General features: G+C 39.0%; 1 protein-coding gene across 4 annotated transcripts in view; it reads right to left on the bottom strand.

Moving 5' to 3' along the window:
- med30 (mediator complex subunit 30) overlaps nt 1-23,186 on the bottom strand; it is a 30,799-nt gene extending 7,613 nt beyond the window's left edge. Inside the window, exons 1-4 of one of the 4 annotated variants that reach the window (XM_088601899.1) lie at nt 23,037-23,186; nt 20,820-21,028; nt 18,597-18,755; nt 14,004-14,111 (exon numbers count right to left, since the gene is read on the bottom strand). In XM_088601899.1, coding sequence (XP_088458025.1) covers nt 14,004-14,111; nt 18,597-18,755; nt 20,820-20,993 — 441 coding nt within the window. In that variant the 5' untranslated portion in view covers nt 20,994-21,028; nt 23,037-23,186. Of the gene's footprint in view, nt 1-14,003; nt 14,112-18,596; nt 18,756-20,819; nt 21,029-22,527; nt 22,725-22,753; nt 22,899-23,036 lie in introns of those variants that run through there. The other 3 variants (XM_088601901.1, XM_088601898.1, XM_088601900.1) reach the window with 3 other exon arrangements.
- Between the last annotated feature and the right edge of the window lie 1,084 nt (nt 23,187-24,270).

Genomic DNA, 24,270 nt, shown 5'->3' with positions numbered 1-24,270 from the left:
TCATCATACCAATATGGCTGCCCTTGCTGGCCACGAACTGAAGATGTAGAAGTAGATATGAGGGTATGCAGGATTTCTAACAACTCCAGTGCACGGAAGGACAGATGTCACATCTTTATCTTTAAATTCATTTCTGTACTGATGGACTCCTCGGCCGTCAGGTGGCCAAAGAATCAGATGGCCCACCTTGGTATAAAAGATGTTCTGCTCACAGCACTAAAAATGCCTTGGTAAAGAAATTCAAATGTAACAAAAGATAAACGAGCCATGCCAGTATTCTGAAGGGATGGAGTGCCATTATGGTGTACGTGGTGTACTTCACTGTAATTTCTGGAGTGCTGTTGTTAGATTATGTGTTATAAGGCTGTTGGTGAAGGACTGCCCTTAAGAGCATTCATTTTTGGCACTGTGGGTATGTGCTTTAAATATTGTTTTGATTTCATGAAACCTAAAGCTTAATGCTTTCTGGCACTGAGTGTCATGTCAGAGTTGCAGGCTGAACATGTCTCAACTAGTCGGTATAGTTCTGTGTTTATTAATGTTTCTAGATTACATTTGTTCTTGGTATTTAAACATTTGGGTGTTCTGTACTCATTTGATTAGGTTCCAAGAATCACTTGCGCTAAACATATATGTCTTTTAACACTTACTTCAGACTAAAGCATTCTTAAATAAACTACTTGAAGGTTTAAAAGATGTTTTAGGAATTAACCAAAGTAGTAAAACCAACCCAAATTATCTATGGAAGTTTACCACCAAATATTTTATTTGGGGTTGTTGTACTGCTTTTACTTGTAATCTGAACTGAAAAGGCAAAGAGCAGGTTCCTCAGCTGTAAAGTAAAAGTCTTCAGTTGAAAGCGAAACAAATATGTAACTTTGTAGAGAGATAGTCTAGCCATCCTGAAAATAAAAAGTTCATTTAAAAACCTTACCAGCATTCCAGCAGTTCCGAACATGCTGAAAACCTTAGTGAGTTACCTGCATTATCACTAAAAGGAGTATATACCTTCTGTTGACATCACAAAGAAGAATAGCAAGGTGAACCATCTAAACCTGAGGAGGCTTATAAAAGTCTCCAAGCCCCTTTATTCACATCTCTTAAACTCACAGAGACTTCCAGAATCAAGGCTTAGCACAAAACCACTGACATAGCCTCACATACCTCCTAAAACAGGCCGGTCTCCTAGAAATTGTAAAGATAGCTGCTCAATCTATGCAGAGGTGGAAATATCTATGGATTAGATGGCACTACACCTGTGCTAGCAGCTAGTGGTGTAGGAATAATTTGGCCCTTAAATACAGCGCCAGTCTGCAGGTGCTTGGGTAGACACAGCAGTCACTGTTTCAACAGCGCTTAGAGAGTCCCGGCCAACCAACTTCAACTCAAACTCTGAATTTGACAAGTCCATTGTGCGCTACCACTGAATGGATTCCGGTTATAGTCAGTGTCCAGAACAAACACTTTTATTGGCTGAGACACTCTGGAATCTGGTCAAACTGAAGCCGATTTAACTAGATGGCCAATGACAGCTGGGTATTTTGTGGGGAGACAACCTGCAGCTGTAGTATCCAGAACACGAAGTTCCTGGCTGTACTGGAGGACGTACTCGTGGCAGGCTTAAAGAAATGAGTGGAGGAGAGCTTGGGCGGGAAATGAAATATGATATGAAATACACAGGATATGAAATAGCAGAGAGATGTTCTCTAATCTCTTTGGGCCTAGGCTCTCTGTAAATAGTTAAGGTAATTAAAGTTCTGTTCTCTGCACACCAGAGAGTTTGTGTCTTCAAATAACTGCACATTGAAATATATTTTCCATTTTAAAACTTAATACGGTCCTTTGCATTCATTACTTCTGTGCAAAAGCTAAAGCTGAAATCGGGTGCTGACCAATAGTCAGAACTCATCTTCAGAACGTGTTTAATTTGCCCTGTTTTTCCAGATTTTTTGAGGGAGCTCTCATTTTTTTTCTACTTATTGTATTTTGCTTTAATCTTAGAACCAAATCTGATGATAAAACTCATCACAACATCCAGTAAGGAGGATGTGAAATTATTTTTTACGTTAACAAGTAAATCTGAAATGTTTTTGACACGTATTCCCAAAAAACACAAATCAGACTAAGGGTCTGCTTGTTTCATCTCAGTGAATCAAAACATTCAGACATTTGCTCTAAATAAACAGAAGTATAATGGAATTCATAGCACTGAATTAATCATGTTCAGTTATTTTCACGACTTTTTCAAGGCTTTTCGTTTCTTTAATTTGATTTTCAGTTAATCAGGAGAAAATAAATTCAAATGCATTATCATGTTGAATGGAAATCTTCTGCAAAACAGTAATTGATGGATTGATGGAGAAACAGCCAAACAATAAGGAAGTTGTGAGAATGATGAAACAGAAGATTCTTTGTTTATTTGTGCATTATGAGTATAACTCCAGTTACTGCACTTAGTGATCTACACCAGGCTTCTTTATAATTCACATTCATGATTAACTCGGGGGGACAAAGCCGTAGATTTGATTCAAACATTACTACATTCCAGAGATACCCCTGCAACACCCTGTGCATATTCAAGAGAAAACAGACTATTCCACTTCCTGTGAGGGTCCCCAATGTCCAAAGATCCCACTCAATGATCAAACGGTATGTTTTACAAAAGCAAGCACAAGCTGTTTTACACGAAGATGTAAAAGATGTATCCGATTTTAAATCCTTCTAAAAAAGCAGTGAAATCTCTATATCAACCTTTGCTGTGCTTTTATTATTAAAAACCCCTCCTTTATTCACAATGGACTTGTCTGCCCACAAGCACTAATAATATGGGTTTCGTGCACTGTCAACTTAACTTGAGGAAGCAGTAAGTGTGAAGGTGATATTCATAGCCACTAACATGAGATAAGATGCCTGAGGTGACAGTTGTGCCTGCAATATGCTTCTCTTAGTAATATTCGGAGTTAATCTGCTACGTGCTACTCTTGGTAGCTCAAATTACTCTTTTCATTCCCTGAATTTGTCCAGAATTACAAATGCAAGTACCTATAAATGCGGAAAGGGATTAACCAGATGAGAAACATTTTTTTTTTTAATCCTGCTAAAGTATGTCCCACATTCACTCGCATCAACATTCTGCAGACTACAACAATTTCATGCCTCTATCTCCTCAGACAGGAGGAGATATAAAAAAAAATATATTTTATGAATAACAAATACATAGCACAGTCAACATGCTTCAGTTACCAATACTTTCATTAGGGTGCTAACATATTTTAAAACATAGTTCTTTAGTGTATATGTTGGTGCCTCAGTGTACCAGATGTTAAACTGTCCTACTAGGTCTGGAGTAAACATCTTCTCAAGAGCAGTGGTCTTTGCTGTCTGTACAGCAGTTGCAAAATAAGAGTTGTTGTTTATGCATCAGAAGTCACAACTTTATCACGCAATGTAATGAAAGAAGTCAGAGTTGTGAAACTCAAGCACAATCCCCAGCAACTAAAGGTCACCATCTACACCTTGCAAATGTAAAGTCTTTCTAAGCATGATTCTGCTCAAGTGTTATCCTTGTGAGGACAGTTCACTTTCAATATACAGTATATGAGAACATTGTCATATATCATTTTCTTTACCTAAGGCACATTTAAGGCTGTAAACAGGGGATTATGCTCCTTTAGAAATGATGAGAAATGAATTTCATGTGAACGGTTATGGAATGAAAAATCAAAAGTTAGTTACTAGACAGAAAGTTCAAGTTGAACACCTAATAATCTTTGAAAGCCTATGCAAAATCTGTTACAATGACCATTTATGATGTCAACATGTAGCAGGGGACATGTATATCAAAATGACAGTATTGTTGCCCATAACTTCACTGTAGGGGTTTATAACCATGCAAGCAAGGAGAAGTGATGGCCATTAGACTAACAGCTATTCTATTTTTCATTGTCTAGTAATACAAACTATGCACTCCAGTCTTCAATATTTAATATAGCATACTCTCTCTTTCTGACCTATTGCTAATGCAATAAGGAGCTTGGATGCCAAATAGTAAGGGCAGTATGTGGCATACAGTAAGAAGGATATGCAATATACTGGAAATAACAGAGTTTAAATATTATGAGACCATGAATAACATGTACATCTTTCTATTGACCCATCATTGAACAGCGTTTGATGTTCTGAGGAAGTATTAAAACATGCTAAAAAAATCTTGCATGTATATTAAAATCAGTCAAAGTAATCAGTCCCTTTGAAATTGGATCCTGGACTTCTTGACAGAACGTCCACAGGTGGTGAGGGTGGGCACCAACATATCCTCTACTCTGACTCTAAACACTGGAGCCCCCCAAGGCTGTGTGCTTAGCCCTGTCCTCTACTCCTTATTTACCCATGATTGTGTCGCCAGGCATAACTCAAACTCCATCATTGAGTTTGCGGACGATACAACAGTCATCGGCCTGATCACAGATGGTGAGGAGTCTGCATACAGGGAGGAGGTTGAAACCCTGGCAGTATGGTGCCAGGAGAACAACCTCTCTCTGAACATCAGTAAGACTAAGGAGATGATTGCGGATTATAGGAAACACCAGGGAGGAGATGACACACCTATTTTCATCAATGAGACTTCAGTGGAGAGGGTCAGCAGTTTTAAGTTCCTTGGAGTTAAAATCACAGAGGACTTAACCTGGACCCACCACACCAACACTGTGGTCAAAACAGCACGGCAGCGCCTATTCTTTCTCCGTAGGCTAAAGAAGTTTGGCATGCCATCACATATCAAGGCCAACTTCTACAGGTGCACTATTGAGAGTATCCTGACAGGTTGCATCACTGCCTGGTATGGGAACTGCTCCGCCCGGGATCGCAAAGTACTGCAGAGGGTGGTGAAGTCAGTGCAGCTCATTACCGGCTGTGAGCTACTGTACCAAACATCCAGGAGATCTACTCAGCTAGATGTCTGAAGAAGGCCAGGTCCATTCTCAAGGACCCCAGTCATCCCAGTCACAAACTGTTTTCTCTTCTACCATGGTATCTTCTAATGGTATTGAAGCATTCAGTCAAAGACTTACAGATTACAGAACAGCTTCTACCTCCAGGCAATAAGACTGCTAAATAGCCAAGCTGCAGTTCCTTCAGCAAATCACCCGTAATGGCTACATGGACATACAGTTTTCATTGTATTCGGCATTCTGCATACTCGCAAATTACCCATCTCATCCAAACAGCTTTGAAGGTCATGGGAGTGAAACAGCATCCCTCCCTGCAGACAATCTTTGAAAAATCCATAATCAAAGAGGCAGGAACAATTATATCTGATACCTCCCACATCCTCAATTCTGAATACCAGCGTTTTCCTTCTGGCAAACGTTTTAGGGTTCCCAAATGTAAGTCAAAAAGATACAAACATTCCTTTGTTCCACTATCCATTAAAGCTGCCAATGCAAATGGCAAGGATAAACACGATTTTTGACCTATATCATCCACTTGTTTGCACTATGTTTTGTAATGTGCTATAAATGTTATATGTTCTTATGCATGTGCAATAGAGTGATGTGCAATGTTTGGTTTTTTTCTGCATTATATATAAATGTACAGAAGTCCACAAAAAAGTCCCTCAGGGGACAATAAATCTTATCTTATCTTACTGGTATGATCACATTTGGATCATTGTGTTTTTATTAATGTCTGGACATAATAAAAGTAGACATGCAACACCTTCAAAGAAGGGAGTCAAGAATCTTATGAAATTTCAAAAGCAGGTCTTGGAAGAGCAGATGAAAAGTTTAAGGCATTTAGGCTAGAAAAGAAACAACTTTGCATGTGACTGTGGTGATCAAAATTCTAAAGATAAACTGAACTCAACATATGACATTCAGGGAAGACTACAGGATGAATTTCTTTTCACAGACGACAGCAGGAGTATGCAAATTAAACTGTAATCCACACTGCTGTAATAAAACTACATACTGGAGTTCATTAAACACAACATGGCAAACCTAGCTTCTGCAATCAGAACTCTATAATCAAATATTCAACTTGACTGCAGTATGAAGACTGCACTGAGAAAGAAAAAATGATCTCACAGGTCAAACTGTTCCTCAAACCTTCAAGGCAGCTTTTAGGAAAGCTTGAAAGGTCTTAAAATCTTTATAGCAAGCTTTGGGGTAAAAAGGATTGCTTCACTGTAAAACCACTGGGCATGGAGTCTATTTCCAATTATCAGGCTGTGAAGTAGCCAGCGTGGAGGCTATTTTGAGCTATTTTCAGTCCAGGGGTGAAGGAATGGTGTAAAATTCAGTAAAAACTGAATCCTTAGCCACTACTGTGGATCTCCACAAAACATACTGAACAGAATCTTTCATCTCCTGTGATGGCCGTTTCTTTCTTCGTGGGCTCCAGTTTTCACTTAATTTAAAGAAAACTACAAGACGGAAGTGTAGTATTCTGCTTTAAAGCTTTAAAAGAATTGAAGTTCCTTTATGTGACAAAAAGAGCAAACAGAGATACAAAAGCAAAACACCCTGGTTAATGCATTACACTTCTCACCAGAATAAAAAACCCTTCTCCCTCAAACAGCTTTCAGGCTCCAGCAATGACACTCCAACTTGCAAGTGCCTGGGATAAATTAACCAGGCAATAATTTTCTACATGCAGGCCAAGGTAATGAAAAATGTGCAGTTTTAAACGCTGCCTTGAAGCTTTGATGAACAGTTTGACCTGCAGTTTTTTTTTCATATCCACTATCCCCCAAGGACAGCAATTAAATTAAATCTTTCAGCTACAAAGATAAACTATCTAATGGGCACTTGTGGAAAGATTATTAATCCACACATTCCTCTTGTTTATACATGCAAAGAGCCCGTGATTTCATCCCTGGCGAGACTTGTTAATATTTGACTACATTGTTTATTATCATAAGAGAATGCCTGAAAGTTATTGCGGCAGTTTAGATAACTGTAACCACAACACAGCGCAATTTATCAAGAACGCATTCTTGCTTGGAGAGCATATTTGAAATTATAAACCATTTTTTCCCCCACTCATTTAAATAAGGAGCAGTGGCTATAATTAACAGCATATTTAAAATGCAGAGGAAAAGAAGAGCAGAGGAGAATTAATAATACCCAAGCACCTCTCTTTCCTCTAAGGTTTCTTAATGGGCTGTGACAGGAATTTATTCATACTTAGTTATTCTGCCCAACAGACATTTCACACATTAGCAAGGCGGAGAGTTACAATTTGAACAAAGGGCAAACACTGAGACTAATGAAATTATGCAATAAGCACCCTGCCTCCCTTGCCAACTTCCCAACCAAATTAAGAAACTAATCACTGAATTTACAGAGGTTTTCTTATGAATGTATATCTATGCATGTGCGTTTTTCAAGGAACATGGAAGGGCAGCCAAGAAAGCAACACTTTAATTAAAAAACTAAGGGTGCGATACTTGAGAAAATCCATACCAAGCATCAGCTTTCCTAAAAGGTCGTGTCAATTAATTCAAACCCTTTGCCACCTGAGTTTTACTTACTACTTTATATACTGCTTTGGTCCTCTGAATATAATTTTCAAATTGTCATAATCTATCTCACCCTCTCACAAAAATTCTTCTGTAGCTAATTAGCGGCAAAATCAGAAAATCAGCAAAAAAAACACATTTTAATTAGGTTATCCCTCAGTATATGATTAAGTCTGCAAAAGAACTGTGTTGAAGGTGCAAATCACTATTATACATTCTACAGGGAGAATACCAAATGTTGAAGTCCTATCTGAATCTAACGGGAAAAAAAAGAGTTAGGAAAACAGAACAAAAACAGCTCTTGGCATCCTAACACACTAAAACAGCTAATGCAAATCAAATGGCTGGAATGGGGGTACAGGATTATTTTTGCCAACCTTCATTATATTTAAAAAGATTATGTTTTCTTAAATGCGTTTTGTGTAAGGCATATTTAAAAATGAATTACACAAACAAAAAGCATTAGCTGTCATTAGCTTTGCAGTAGGTAAGGAGTAAAAATGTGTTCACCCAGCTGCTATCAAGAAAGCTGCTGGTTTCCTATTAGAAACATGTTAAACTGAAGCCTATCCCAGAAGCACAGTGTGCAAGAAGGATCTGAGAGCACATGACTTCCCTTTTCTTGGATGGTACACCAGTGTACTGCAGGGTCACATGGAAAGGAATGGTTTACAATTGTCACGCCCTCTACATCTAGAGGGCGCTCCTGCTCGGTCCTGTTCCTAGTTTCCCTGCGCTTTACTTTTTCTTCCGGTGTGTTTTGTTCTCCCTATCCTCCTCGCTTGGCATTTGGATCGGTTGTCGAGAGGCTGGCCTCACCAGGTCGCCCCACATCCGCTATCTGAGGGCTCACCTTGAGCCCGGACTGAACCTCCATGTTCGCTTCGTTCCTGCCGCTACACATAGGGTCCTCCCATCTCACCGGTCTCTCTCCACGGCTAGCCCTGGCTTCAGTGACAGAATGCCTAGCCACACTGGACCCCACAAGCGGTCTCCTGGCCTCTCTTGTCCTATTTCCCGGCTTCTTGTTCCCTGTCTCCCTGTTCGTGTTGTTTGTCCCCTTGTTCCGTCAGGGTTTATTTTTGTTGTGCGTGCTTTTTTACGTGTTTTGTCTGTTTTTTTGTCTCGCTCCTCTGGAGTTCTACCCGTCCCCCCCTTCCTCAACTCAAAGGTTTTTAACCCGGAGGAGCGGGTAGCTCTCAGTCGTGGACTCCCGGAGGTTTCCTTTCAGTTAAATGAGGTTTTTCCTCCCCCCAGTGCTCTGCAGCTCATCTATTTGTGAGGAAACCAGAATGCCTGGAGAAAACCAGACCAACACAGGGAGGAACATGAACTCAAGAGATACCTGGGGCTGCAGTTGCACAGGACATTAGAGATGTGAGCCAGCTGCACAATGAAGTTAAAATGATGGGTGACTGTCCTGCAAGAACCATCAGCCCACAGAGTTTCAGTGTGAGGAAAATGTGTAGTACAGAAAATGAGAAAAAAATCTGTTTTTTCTACACAAATAGCTTTTAAGTGAAAATGACTCAGTGTGAAGTTAAATCCTTGGCCCACATCTCTTGATTAAAAAAAAGCCAGAATAAAACTACTCAACATTTATTAGGTTGGCACTGCAGGAGAAATGTCCTCCATATCTGTGTATAACCACAGTTTTTCCAATTTTGTACAATATTATATGTTTAAACTCAAATGTTGAGCATACATTTTAGGTTTTCATAGGCCTTACAGCTGTTCAAATCTATATGATGATCTACACGACAAACTCGATCGTTAATTGAGTTTGCTCATGTTATTTCCTGCAAGGTCTCCAATCTGTTGCTTTAAGACAGCAGTCCAGCAGTTTGTATCAATCTTTTTAAATTAATTCCTGCTAAAGACATGGGCCAAGGCCCTAACTGATTTGATTAAGCAAATGATAATTCAATAAGGCAATTAAGACATGAAATAAAAACCAGAAGACCTTGTGGCCCATTAGGACTAGAACTGAAGACGCGTGTCTTATCCTATTATTTTTTTATTGCGATGCACTCCTGTTTGTATCATTTCATGTCATAGTTCAATTAACAGTTAGAAATCATTTTTATTTTCATACCATTCCACGATTTCTCACGATTTCTTTTACTTTTATAATTCACATGTATTGTAAATCGAAGCTCCTGCCTCACAAACTCCTTGGGTTTGATTCTGGGCAGGAACAACTTCTGTGTGGAGTTCATCCACCCCTTGTTCATGTGCGTTTCTTCTAGTTGGCTTCTTTTTGACTAGATTAATTGGCATCACTGTGAGGAACTGGTCCTACATAATATCCAGAGTGTAGTAGTCCTGGCTTTTGGCCTGTGTTTCCAGAAGGCCTCAGGGTTGCCGTGAGCCTTCCTAGGAATAAGCAGCTTTGTGACAAAGGACAGATGACAGTAATCAATCAATCATACGGCAGCATTTGTACAGATTGCTCAAACATCTTATGGAATGGATGAACGTCATGTCACATATCAGGATTTGATTATATAATATGCCCATAAGGCATGTACAGTGAGGAGGGTTCTAACAGTGGGAATCTGGCTGTATAGAGTTACAGTTGTTCGTGTTTACTATCCTAAAGGAAAAATTAAAAGAAGGGACTGCTGGGACTCAGAGAGAATTCTGGGACTTGAATGGGAGACTTTTAAAATGCAAAATGCCTATTTGTATAATTGAGCAATAAAGTAATTTAACTGGAATTCTTTTAACATATTTACTGTATTTATAAACAATTAGATATACAGTATTTTTCTGTGTGCCATCAGATCAGTACAAAAAGTCTAAACAAGTCTAATTCAGCATCCTTAAAATCTAACTTCATATTTATTGGCATTTTACAAAATTTGCTGTTTCTTTATAGTTTAAAATTTTGTTTTTTTCTATATTAATTAACAAAGCCATGTATGTACATACTGTATGTACTGTAATACACATTGTGTGTTTGTGGAATTCTGAATTTTGTTAACTTAAAATTCTATACCTTCAAGCTGTCTGCTTTTTTGTGTACTGCAATCCAAACAGTATCAAGTAACGCTAGTAACAAGCTATCAGCGAGAATGCAGATTCCCTGTTATCTTTCAGAAGTTTGCTGAAAATCCTTGGATCAATAAGCTATTAGCAATGAAACAAGAACGATGGGCCAATATAGCCTTTAATATTTATAAGCTTTAGTACGTTCTTAACTACAAAACAGTGTTTTCTTGATTCTTGCAGCTAAAAACATAATATTAACTTTTCCCATCACTCTGCAGCATAATACTGAATAACACTGTGACTGGTGTCATTATGAACTGATGGATCCCATAAGCACGTTTTCAACAAAAGAAGCATGGATTTTGCATTACCGTCACTAATGCAGTTCAGTCAAATTACAATTACCACAATGTGAAATGTGTGCTCTTATAACACAGTGGAAGATGGCCCACAAATGAGAAAAAGAGACATGAGAATGATCTATCTCTCCACTGCTCGAAGCTTGCATTAAGGGAAATGTTTTGCTCTTTGGTTTTACAGATTAATGATGCCTCATGTATCTCTACACTGAAGCGCTTGAAAACAGCAAGAAACTATACAACTCTAAAATATGGATTAATACATTAAAGAAAATATGGCATTTTAGCATTAAAGAATAGAACCTACACACTTGGGCACAAATGCTTAAATGAAAAAAGTTAAATGTATTTCATAAAAGGTCAGAGCAATTCATTTAAAAAAAGATGGTTCTTCAATTTAATAACATTAATTTAAAGGTCTTTAATGAACCAGACCTGGCACCAATCAGAGCAGCTTCACAGAAGGTCGTAACATCTGTCTTCTCATTCAGATTTCTGTTTAGTTCCATAGATTTACTATATTGTAGCTAGAAGATTGACTACTGAGTCATAGTAATAAAGTAGAACACCCCAGGACTGCTCAACTCATCCATCTGTGCGCTAACCGTTTGTAACACTAACCGTTACACTAACTGTTACAATTTCTTTGGATTTTAAGTGAAACACATATTGCATAAACAATTTAATTGTTTAACAAAACATTTTTAGGACTATTTATAGCTGGTGTAGAATGGAAAATTAGAGTATTTATTTTCATTAAATTTACAACAAAGCAAAACAAGAAAGCAATATTTATATTTTTTGTATCTTTACTATGTTCTGTAGAGAATTAGTCAAATGGTGATCTCCACTGTTTCTTTAGAAATACAAACCACAGGGAAAAACTGTGGTGATGACGACAGTTATTATCACGAACAATTGTAGCAGCAGTAGGAGCAGGAATAACTGTGGTGAGTGCAATGGTATAAAGATTCTTTGTTAATTATGATTACAGTGTTAAAGTAATCCAATTTTCTCCTGAAAAGATCTTTCTACATATAAATACATAAAATGAGGGGAGGGAAACATAAATGTAGGACAGATTAAATGTTTTTTCTTTCAACATTGGGGTTTTACAGCACTGTTTTACTAATCTGTTTCCACTGCACACTGCCTCACAATCAATCAGATCTGACAAACCACAAGGACTTCTTTGCTGAAATGGTAACCATAACCAAAAATAACCTGCACAAAATTAACAACAGACACCAAGACAGATTGTATGTGCACTCTGTTGAAGACAGAAGCTCTTGAAGAAATGTAATAATAAAGATATATTTATATAGGTCTTTGCATCCTGAAGGACCTCAAAGTACTTTAAACAAACAGTGGAAAACAGCACAAAGTGCATCATCTACTTGGGTGGCACACAGCAGCCATTATGCACCTGCAGCCCCTATACACATCTGAAAGAAACTGATTCACATTTAAATTAAGAGTAAAATTTAAATTAACCGGAGTGGGAGAGCCCAGGGTGGGATTTAGAAGGCCACTGGCCTTAACAGCCCTACTCTTACGAACAGTGTCATGGGGTTTTTAATGACCAAGTGGTCAGGACTTCGGCTGTAAAATTAATCCCCCCCCCCCAAAAAAAAAAACTGGTTGGTTTCAGATCAAATGCAATAAAACAGACAAAATCATCTGAAAATAATTTGAACAAAAAGGTTTTAAAAGACAGATAAGAAACCATGTCTTTTAATGTTTAAATGAACCCCAATCCCACAGAAAATATTCTCAAAAGGCATAATCATCAGTTGTCTGCATGGGCATCTGTGTCACATAATACTTTACATTTCTGATGCTAATTGTCATGTGATATCCAATTATACTCTAGGTTTAAATTTCAGTCTTGCTTTACCGATACATGTGCATTTATTTTTACCAGTTACCAAACCAGATGTCCTGACAATTTTTCAGCAGATTGGAGATGTACTGTACTGTATGTACAGTGCAATTATAACAACTGAAATATTTAAAATGCAGTTAACAATGATACAAGAGTAGCACAGTGGTCTTCTGGCTGGTGCTGCTAACTCACAGCTGCTTCACACTGGTTAAGTTCCATCTGTGCAGTTTACATGTTGTCCCCAACTGTGTTTTCTTCAGCTGATTTCCTCCCATCTCCTAAATACACGCTGGTTAGGTTGACTGCTAGCTCTAACTTGTCTTTGTGGGTGAATGGCTTGTGAAGAACTAGTATCCTTTCCTTGGTCATTTTTCCCTGCATCCTATACTTCTCTTACAGGGTCAGGTTACCATAAGCCTTACCAGGAATAAGTAGCTTTCTGATGATGGATGAATGATAGAAAAACGACCTATACCCAGAGGGTAATGAATTGTGAAGTGGGGCATGCATTACACATAATCAGCACAACAACATTACTCTTAAATCCACATGGTGGAAGGTATTAGAGTAATTGCTGGGATCTGTTTATTTAGCCTTTATCCAATGGTATGTGAAGACAGGACAAAGCTGACTGGTGTAACCAATTTCCTTCTACAAAGAGTTAAGGGTAATTAATCACATTATCAAAGGCCAGGAGAAACCCTCAAAGAACAGGACAAACGCTCAAAGGTGTGAAACAAACTTCTTTCTGAGCCTGTGTTGTCTATAAGAGTTGAGAAGCCCCTTGCAGTTTCTCTGTCCTGCAGGGCAGACTCAACAACACATTGCTGCGCTTATTAAGCTCAATAAAGACTGCAACAGCACAAGACTGTCTTCCACTCTTCTGATGAAAACTGTCTCACAACAACTGGTTTTTGTTCAGTTAGGATCTGGTGTAGTTACAATGACAATTGCCTTTTAAATGCACATACTGTATGCTTTACTACATTAAGCACTGAAAATGAGAGACACTAGCGATGCACAAGGCCAGTTTCCTGGTTGTTTGCATTTGCTCTACTTTGTTTGATGGAGAAGAAGGGATAGATTAACCTCTTTCTCTATATTAAAGCTGTTTATTTTAATATTGTATGATAAAGGGAATAAAGTGATCAGTTTGACTATCATGCAGTGTAAGATCTATGGGGCAGAGGTATATCATGCACAGCATTTGGTAATATAAGGAACAAGGAGAGGAAGAGCTGTTCACCTGGTTCACCTCCAACACCTCTCTCCTTTCCTCAGTTGCGTAGCGAGCCAGATTTGTTGAACGGTCATCGTGCTTTGATCCATCATCTTCTACGTACGGTATCAGCTGCTGTACAGAAAAAGACAAGGAACACATGAATAGGTTTTTAATTAAAGAGATGGAAAAAAAATCTACAGACTTTTTAATAAAAAGTATCAAATGCTACAGAAAAAGATCATCTTGTGGGAAGCACCGGGTTTTTTTTCTTCCGTTGTATTTTTGTCTACTTTTAACATGTAGGAGTAGCCAACCATTGTTTAACCTCACTGCTGAACGGATTTGAAATGCCAAAGACAATCAATGGATTCCTGCAACACTGCGTGCTCTCAAGTTAGTCACCACTTTTGGCACTGACAGCTGGGATAGAAACAATGCAGTCAGTGGGAGGACAGTCACTGCTCAGCCTTGTACCTTCACCACTTCTATACATTCAGTGAAATACTCCCAATCCCATACATACAACATAGGATCTGCCAGCTTAAGGGATCATCTTATGTTCCAGGTTTAATGTTCTTAAAAATGCAATGTATAGTTATCTTATTGCTTTCATAGAAGAAACTGAATTAAAAACTGATTACTAGAATGAAGACAATATATGTGTGTCCTCCAATACAACCATGCTTTAAGCTTAGAAAACCTAAGCTTCTTTGCTTAATGGAACCTCCAAAGCACAAACAGCTGATATTGTGTGGATGTAGGGCCCAACCTAGCTCTCGCTAATCATCAAACAAGAAAAGGTTAATTCCACACTTACATTTTTTTTTTCTACTTTTCAGCACAGAATTAACCTTTACTTGTTCCTTTGCAGCCAACTCATGCTGACACAGCTCTCCACTCAAACCTCTCACTAACAATGCCATAAACCCTCAGAAAATCAACTAGCAGCAGAGGTTACTATTGTGTAATGAGCTGAAAATTCCCAAGACAACATCAAGCCAAACAGCTCTAGCAGAGCTTGGTTAACAGTACTCCTCCCTTGGAGAATTCCTGATCACAGTGGCTACTGGCACAGTTCAGGTTAGAAATAATGGGCAAGCATTACCTCAGAGCAGAGGATATTACAAGGTAAGCCTCTCACAAAACCCCATGATTTCAGGAAATACATTTTCTGAGAAATATCCATGTTTTATCCAACATTCTCAGGTGTTTTGCCAGGTGTCGATAAAAAAAAATCTCTATCTGTCCTTCCCTAAAGGAGAGTATTCCATCATCTGCTGTAAATACGATGCCCAGATATGTCAGTCTGCTATGGGTAGGTTTTTGTAGTTCCTTTCCCAAGGGAAAGTGTACAGTATACTTACAACACATAAAGGATTGTTGATCCAAAAGAAACACCACAAAAAATGTACATCAGAGAATCACTAAATGCTTTTTAGTCCCTTCTTGCACGACCTTGCAAGCAATCGATAACAGCTATATACCACTCTGATGCTTAAAGTAAAGTCAGAAGTTACTGGCTCACCCTCCATTTAGTGTAAGTCATACTGACACCTACTGGCACTACTGTGATGTGCATCCGCTACGTCTGCAGAATTAAAACGAATGGCTATGACCATTAGACATACTGTAAGATGGAACTTCTATAATCTAATACTAAACAACAACACGGGCATCCTTCATCATTTTTAGATATAATTAAACTTTTTTGCATCAGAAAGTGTGGTAGAAAAACCACGGTCGGCAACACTGGTAGAAAACACTAAAAACAAACCACCTAAAAAAAGGAAACAAAAGAACGGAGTACAAAAAAAAATGAACCACTGCTTTAAATAAAAAGCAGAATTTTATATTTCATAATGATGTATGCAATATTAATATGTCCAGCTACAGCTCCTTAAAGTGCAGTCATAAAGTAATCTAAGTATATTTTCATGTTGTGTTCATTTGGACTTTTTCAGCGGCTCATTTTCAGTGCTTCTAGTTAACATCCAGATTGTACTGTTGGTGTGGTCCACTGTGGTGAACAGAAAAAGACAAGTGGAAAAGCCCTAATGATTGAGTGCATTTGTTCTTGCACATTCAGCCAAGCCATAAACACTGGGCAGGTCTGTGGCACAGGAAACAAATACATACTGGATATTAAAAATATGGACATGCATTGCTGGGAAAGGAAGACCATTTGATTCTAAGCTAAAATTAATATGAAATTTTTAAAGCTGTGGTCAGCAGAAAGGCAGTTCTCATTGTCTCTTGTATTTATGGACTCTCTGTACAGAACAGAATAGGGCTGTAATGTTTCCCAGTCATTGGAAGAACTTTTAAATGAAATATTGAGGCTAAGAATGACACTATAAGCTACTTCGCTAGGTATCCTCTACTAAGGCAGTGACTCTTTTCCATCTGAAAAAGCACACAGGAGGTGAACCTTGTTAATCTGTTTTACATCAGACTAGAACTTAGACAGCTCAGTACCAACTTCTCTTACACTACACGGATTACTCTTAAGTACCCCTGCTTTTACTGCGTTTTACTGTGTTTAATATAAAAGTTATTTCATTCAAAACCAGAATGCCAAGGGGTGGTTGCATCTATACTAACACAGAAAGAACATAGGACAAAATATGAGTATCTATAACATAACATTCAACAACATCAATGGATATGAATTTTGCCATTTTTCACCATAAGCAGGCTAGTTTGGAAGCAAAATTTTCTGATTATTTTGATAATTTATTTTTTCATCTGTTTTATTAAGTTACGACCTTTGTACAAACAGGTAAGAACTGCTATCAGGAAAGTCTTGAGGATTTGGGGATCACGGTTCCTGGCATACTGAGGTTACCCATGCTGACTAAAGTCTTGTCAATCCAGATTGCATGCAGTCAGCTGCATACTGTATCTTCAGAAAAACAGCTGGTTCACAACAGTCAAATTTCAAACCAGAGCTGTCTGCACTAGAGGGCTCAACGTGGACACCAACCAAGCATGATTACTCATTGAGCCACTTAAGAACCAGTTCTACTTCAAATCTATCATATTCTAATTGAATGTGGAAAAACAGGTGCATATTTCTGTTCAGAACACATTCATGTGTGCTGGGAATAAAATCCTCAAATTAGTCGTATCAGAAATTTACCTTTGTTTCTAAGAGTTTTCCAAGAATCACTTAGTACTAAATGCAATACCATTCTTTTCTTTGCAGTTTTCACCCATCAGTTTAAAAGGTTGCAGACAAATTCAAAACAAAGCGCTCCCTGAACAACAGCTGTAAATCTCCACCACCATATTAAGTTTACGTGCTTTTTGAACTTGGAGGAAAAGAATATACAATGCATTAAAGCTGTCAGGCATCACATAAATCTTTCAGAACATTCATTTAAGAGACCCAGCAGCCATGAAACCTTTTCTTTTTGAAATTTGTTTTTCTTTTCATAGAAAAATGCTGAAAGCCTGCCACAGTGGAAAATACATTATGAATACAGACGTGTATGCTTGCCCAGCTGTTTTCACTTTTCTTCAATTTGTCAGTCAGTCACCATTCCCTCTGATTGCCTGTGATGCTGTGTCTCGGTGTTTAAAGAAACAGAGTGACCAAATTTAAATTCTGACATGCTGTACCCTCTGCTTTACTTGATTCCATTTTACTTAATAACAGCAGAACTGGAAAACTCATTTAAACATTTCTAATGGTCATGTTACACCATCTCCACCTCCACTGTCGGATGGTCAAGAAATATGGTGGCCCTTGCCCCCCATTCCCCATGGGCCTTTATGGCCTGAAAAGGGACCTACCTACCTAATGGTCATGTTGCTTTGCATGTTTTGCCTACGGAATGCATCAATCTTAAAAGAACATTTACTTTCACACTTATTTTCTCTCTGGGAAAAAGATTTGCATCTAAAAAATCTAAAAAAAGATGCAAAGTTGCGTCTGTCGCCTTTATTCACCAGATGGACCTTTTCATCGCTCCACATGCAGAATCATCTAGGTAAAATATAAAAACAGGAAGGACTGTGCCATACCTTTTGAGGAGGATGCTGATTTAGAGGCATTCAGTCATAATCCCACAGACAGTGGCTTCACACCACTGGCTCCTCAGCCAAGCACATACTGTACTCCAAATGTCTGAACTTGAGCAGGATTACTATTGCGATATCATATCGTCAGAAAGGTAAAACTAACCTGCCTTACGACACTCTGAACCCATCAGAAGATGCACACTCTATTGATTATGAACTCCTTTAAACTCTGCTACTGTCATTAATTACAGATTCTAGAACTGCAACGTGCAATGTGATCCTATCGTAAAAGACAATAAGGGACCTCTTTAATCCTTGCAAAGAAAGAATCTATTCAGTACTGGACTGTGACATGCGATCAGTTCACTGGTTGTGCCACATAGGGAGGAAGTACACAAACAATTCAGACTCTCGAGATGTAGATGAAAAAGATATAATCCCCCCAGTATGTCCTATACTGGTCTTGAGGTTTAAACTCAGTAGGGCCTCAGTGCACTTAAGCATGGTGTGCACAGTAATGCAAAAATAAAAATGATAGCAAAGGCATCTGCAGATTTCCAGAGAAATCAACGGAAAATAGACAAGCGTTCTCACCTCTGCAGGTACAGGGTCCAGCCCAGCACAGTTTTCATTGCATTTGTCATACACCAGCCTGAGCTTCCTGAAGAGCACAGAGAGCTGCCGCAGATGCTCCTGTAGCTTGCCCAGTCGGTCTTGATGTGTGCTTGCATGGTACGTGACTCCATTGGGTAACTGCAAAAAAAAACAGGACATCTGGACTCTTAAACCTTACATAATATCCAAACTCGAATGCAGTGTACTTTTTGCATCAACCAATGGCTAATTCCATTGCGACTCGTGCTCCACACTCGCAACTCAAAATGCTGAAGTTAAAAGAAGTTGCAAGATGCTTTGCTTTCAATGCACATGGCTCTAAACGTAATATACTAAATAGGAACTGGACCACCTAAGCTTGAGTTACTGAACATCAGCATCCATGGAAATATCCCAAGAATATTTTTGGATTGGAGAAGCACTGAAAAATTAAGACTTTGCACTTCTAATTCAAATGAGAACGCAAAAATATCCAGGTTCTTTTTTTGGTGGGGTATTATGCTAAGTGTTATTGTTGCTCATGTAAAGTCCTTCCTTGTTCTACCTACTGTAAAAGAGACATAGAAATGTAGTGGAAATTCAGATCCAGACTAAGAATGTTCAGTCAGCTACCCTGGCGTCTACAATTTACATAAGCTTGATTGTTTTTTTATCATCACCAACCAGTCAGGGATAACTTTCATATCGCACATCTCCAGTAAGCAGTGTAAGGTCACTGGCTGTTTTATAATCAAGGGTTCAAACCTGCCACAGTATCTAACTGACAATAGTTCAAGAAGTATGAGATATAAGAATTTCAAAAGCATTTTAGATATACGGGCATTTGGCTGCCACAGATAACAGCTAAGCGTATGCAAGAAAGAACATATCAGAAACATTAAGTACAGCTTTTATTTTGGGATGGAAATGTATGGAACTGAAAAAAAAAGTTTCAAACCCCTCATGGGGTTTTCAACAAAGAACCTACTGTATATGATACTGCAAATGTGTGGCAAAAAAAAAGTTTTATGGTAAAACAAGAAAAACTGTAACTTTTTGGATTAACTGCAAAACAGCAAAACATTACATCTGACACAAACCCAAGATAGTCCATCACTCAGTTAACAGCATGTCTTCTCTCAAGCATGGTGGTGGCTTCATTACAGTACAGTTATGCTTCTCCAGACGATGGACATAAACGGAGCACAATACTGGACCATCTTTGAGGGAAACCTGCTTTAGACCTAAAATTGGGACAAACCTTCACCTTTCAGCAGGACAAACCAAAGGAAAAGACCAAAGCTACACTGGAGTTGATCAAAAATAAGAAAGGTATTGTCCTTGAGTGGCCCTGACTTGAATCCTTGAGAAGCGAGAATCTGCCGGAAGACTAAAAACCTACTGTCCATAAGCTATCCCCCAAGCAACTTGAGCTTGAGCAAATCTGACAAGAAAAATGACCAAAAAGTGCACCAAGAAAGTGTTTAAAGTTGGAAGTCGAAGGTGCTTCCACCTAATATTGAGTTCATAGGTCAGAATACGTCGCAATCAGCATATTCAATTTTTTTCTCTTTAGTTTCTGCTCACATTTACTGTACCATATCTTCCCCTAGAATTCTTTAGTTTGAGCATTCAGGATTTGAATTAAATAAGTAGTGTAAAAAATGTGTAAGCATCATTTTGTGTTTTCACAAAAGGAAAGACCATAGGAAGGGTCTGAATACTTTTGCAAGGTACTGTACGCACAAGACAGAATTAAACGTTTATGTTCATATAAACAGAAAACCACTAACTCAATGATTCTGCACTGTTATGAGATAAAGGCTCTAGAAATATTGGCCCTTTCAGCTGGAAACACTGGCTCCCAGACTGTTCCAAACTGGAGGGAGAAATCTGCTTAACTCCCTTTGTGGTAGGTGATCCACAGAAGCAACAAATCTGATTGTGTGCGATGATAATCAAGTGTATGAGAAACAGATTACCTGAATAACCACATTATACAATGGAACAAGTAAAGGGTTATTCCCTGCTGAAAAGAGAAGAAAAGAAACGCAACTTTTGGGCCGTGGAGCCTTCACACCCGAAGAAGGCTCCACAGCCGAAACGTTGTGTTTTTCTTCTCTTTTCAGCCTGGAATAAACCCTGACTTGTCCCTTTGCAGCCCACGCATGCTCATGCATCAACCTCCTTGAACCACATGATACAATTACAGTTTTCACACACCTGCATGTTCCTCAGGAGCTGGAAGATCTCCATAGTCCTGAAGACGATGTCCTGCACTGTTTCTTGCCCAATGCGACACAGGGAGGCAGTGTTGACCTCTCGGGCAGCCTGTGCCTGTTGCCCCCCAAAAGCTCCAGCAGGCATGCCAGCGCCAGCGACCGGAGGTGTGGCCATGTCCTTACTTCAGCGTCACAATATCACACACCATCCTGGCAAGCAAACGGAGAGAACTGCTGGTCAGCAAATAGGGATCCCAACTCACTTTTTATGGGCCATATTTCTGCAGATCGTACCAGTCTCGCTGTTGTGGCAGGAAGCTGTCATTCCCTGCTATTTACAGGTTTCTTCCAGGAAATAAAAAAAGATAACCTAAATGTTTTCTTATCTTACATTCTAAGAAAATATATATAGGCTTATTTGTAAACCAACAAAAAAATCATTAACTATGCTCGTTATGTTTGTAATACATTTGATTGTATTTATGGCCCTACCAAGACGTTTTGCAGTTTCTAAGTGCTTGCTCTGGAGAGCAGATCAAAGACACAAGGCCAATGGCCAAGGGGGATAAAAATATCAAAGTAAAGGTCTTAAAAGTCATGCTGGCATCTTTTCATGTCACATTTTTTTGTCTTAAAACACCCACCCCAAAATTCATTATAAGGTAAGCTTTCTATAATTACCATATGTAAAAGAATTATAGTTATTTTCACAGTCCCTTGTAACGTACCATTAAGTAGACTTGAATGTACATACAACTACTTATAAAGTTAGGCAACATTTCCAAACAACTATACTGAGAAAACATCTGCAGTGTGGTGCAATGAAATTTGGTACACATACAGATGAGACCAAGGGAGACCAATTCCCACACAGGACAGTACACACTAGAGGGGGCTAACAGCACCAGTGTACACTTGTTTTTATATTGTGGCCCTCTTCTGGATCCTGGTTATGTTAGTGTTTGAATAAATGTGTACAGTCTGCTGTGATGTTTAAAAAATCTCAGAATGTAAATCAAAATATGTTCAGATTATTACTCCACTGGCACAACCTCCGTAAAAGATACATACTGTTCAAAAACAGTTCAGAGATGACAGGCAGGAATAATTATTGTTCTTCTAGGGTACAATTAGTATTTAATTATGCCTGGTTAAGGGAAAGTGATCTCTTTGGTCTTGATTTATAGGGTGCTTAATGCAACTGTTCAGAATTCTGAATGTTACTGACAAAGCCAACCCCAAATCGTAAATTATACTCAACAATGAAACATGCACCCGCGGTCAAATGGAGACTGTGTGGCTAGGAGACCCTTTACAGTCCTCGGTGTCTCAGACTCATTACTTAACCATGCTGCTGATGCCCATTCGCCTTTCCAACGTTCAAGAAAAGACCAGATGAAAGATCATCATCACCAGCCAAGGGCTACGCGAATGGAGTCTTCTCTGTTTAACACTCCAGTATGGTCACAATTTTAAGACTGAGGTGCAAGAATAAAGAGAGTACAGCCCTCGACGGAGCAGCACAAGAAAATCCCAGCAGTTACATTACACAAATGTACGCACTATACTGTTCACCTACGCCTCCACCGCAGATAAAGAAGGGGAAAAAAAAAACAACCAGGCTGCTAGACGTACTGCAGGAGGGTTCGCTGGTATATAATAACAGCAGATATACCAAGTTCAACTTTTTAAAAAAATACTGCACTTACAAAATGCTGAAAATCCCCACGTGCCAGCTTACAATATGTACAAATATGCTGTCATTCCCTAAAAACAACTCGAAAAGCATATGGTCGTGGTGACAGTGCAACTGAACGCCAGTTCAGGGCGCAGAGGTGCTGCTTTTCCTTAAGGATACTCCGCTCATTTTACACAACCGGCAAACGCTCCTCGTCCGCTGAAAGGTTTGCGTTCGCTAATTTGCCGTCTCGTTACCTGGAAGCCACAGTCGCTATGTTTATTTTTTACACAGCTCCTGGTGGTGCCAGTACTGCAGAAGGCATTTTTCGCCTTTCCCTTTTCCAGGGGGCTCAGCTGTTACATGGAGGACATCGCGAGAGCTGCGCCGTACTGTATACCGTAACGTCCAGCACATACTTGCTGCGCTGTGCAGTACGTGGGCTTGTGGAAACCGGAGAGCGTGGATTTATAATAGACTGGCTCTCGTCAGGCATTTCAAACCGACACGTTTTTGTTTCCCAAATGCAATGAGGCTTACCGTGTCAAACTGTGCAGGGGCTGCCCGTGCTTTGCGGGAATCGTTCGGCGATTTGAGACCGGGACCACGGTGGTTGGGATATTTGCTCGGTTGTACGGCACTGGCCTCAAATAGTCTAGTAATATTTTGTCGGAGAGAACAGTTAAAGCGACACCCGGCGATCAGTCTCGGGAATGTTATCCAGAGTCTAAGCCGCAGTACATGCAGATAACTCCTCGTTTAATTGAACGAAATGCTGTACTGTATTTGGTCAGACAGAGACAATTTTAAACAAAAAAAATAGGATACACATTTGTACATCATCGTTTCCAGTCATGATAAATAAATTATTTGTATTTATTTCGTTTGAGTTCTATTTTGTCTGTGTCCTGGATGCAATCAACTCAGAATGTAATGAAAACTGCACAACTGCTGAAATACAGACACACTTAGAACAATCACATAATATTATAATATTGCCATATGTAGTTTTCCATTCTCAAGCATGTGCTACTGTTTTATCGTTTTTCTTTTCAGTGTGTGTCCATCACATCTGTGTTTTCGTAAGGGCTTTCAGCAGCAAGAACATTACAAACGTGAGTCTCATTGGCTACTAGTGCGCTGATGGATCTGAGGATTCTGCCCAGTCTTAAGGATTCATGAATTTTAGTAAAGGGTCCCAGGCTACTGACGTCCAACAACGTGATTGAGTAGCTTATTCCCGATTAGATTCCTAAATTAATATAATTATGAATTCTAAATGTATACATTTATTTTTCAGCTCAATTCCCTAGTCCTGAAAAAAAAAAACCTTTTCATTTTTCCTTTGTGACTAGTTCACCAACACCAGCTTCCATTAAGACCCCCCATATTCTCCTCTGTTCAAGAAAAAAAAAAGACCAATTTGCTTTATCGTGTCTGCATGAGACGTACCAATTAAGGACAAGAATGATCTTTGTTGCCATTCTTTGAACTGTGCAAATTCAGAGCTACAGAATAACATAAATACAGATGCAGAAATGGAGGAGGGCTTAACCTTTACCATCTGCAACTTCCCACTAAAGACCTTTCAGCGATAATGAGGGATCAGCAGATGACCTTGCCTTAGTTTCTTTTTTTTTGGGGGGGGTGACCTCTGACTCAGTCTACACATTCGCATTCTTTAATTAAAAATAGTCCTTAAAAATGCCCTTGTGCCGTGCTCAAAGCACCTTTGATTGACACCAGGAATACAGTAAGGGCTCAATTGTAGAAA

The sequence above is a fragment of the Lepisosteus platostomus genome, chromosome 12 (assembly GCF_059453375.1).
Source record: "Lepisosteus platostomus isolate fLepPlt1 chromosome 12, fLepPlt1.hap1, whole genome shotgun sequence".
Taxonomy (NCBI): Eukaryota; Metazoa; Chordata; class Actinopteri; order Semionotiformes; family Lepisosteidae; genus Lepisosteus; species Lepisosteus platostomus.
This window is presented reverse-complemented; position numbering and strand designations above follow the sequence as displayed.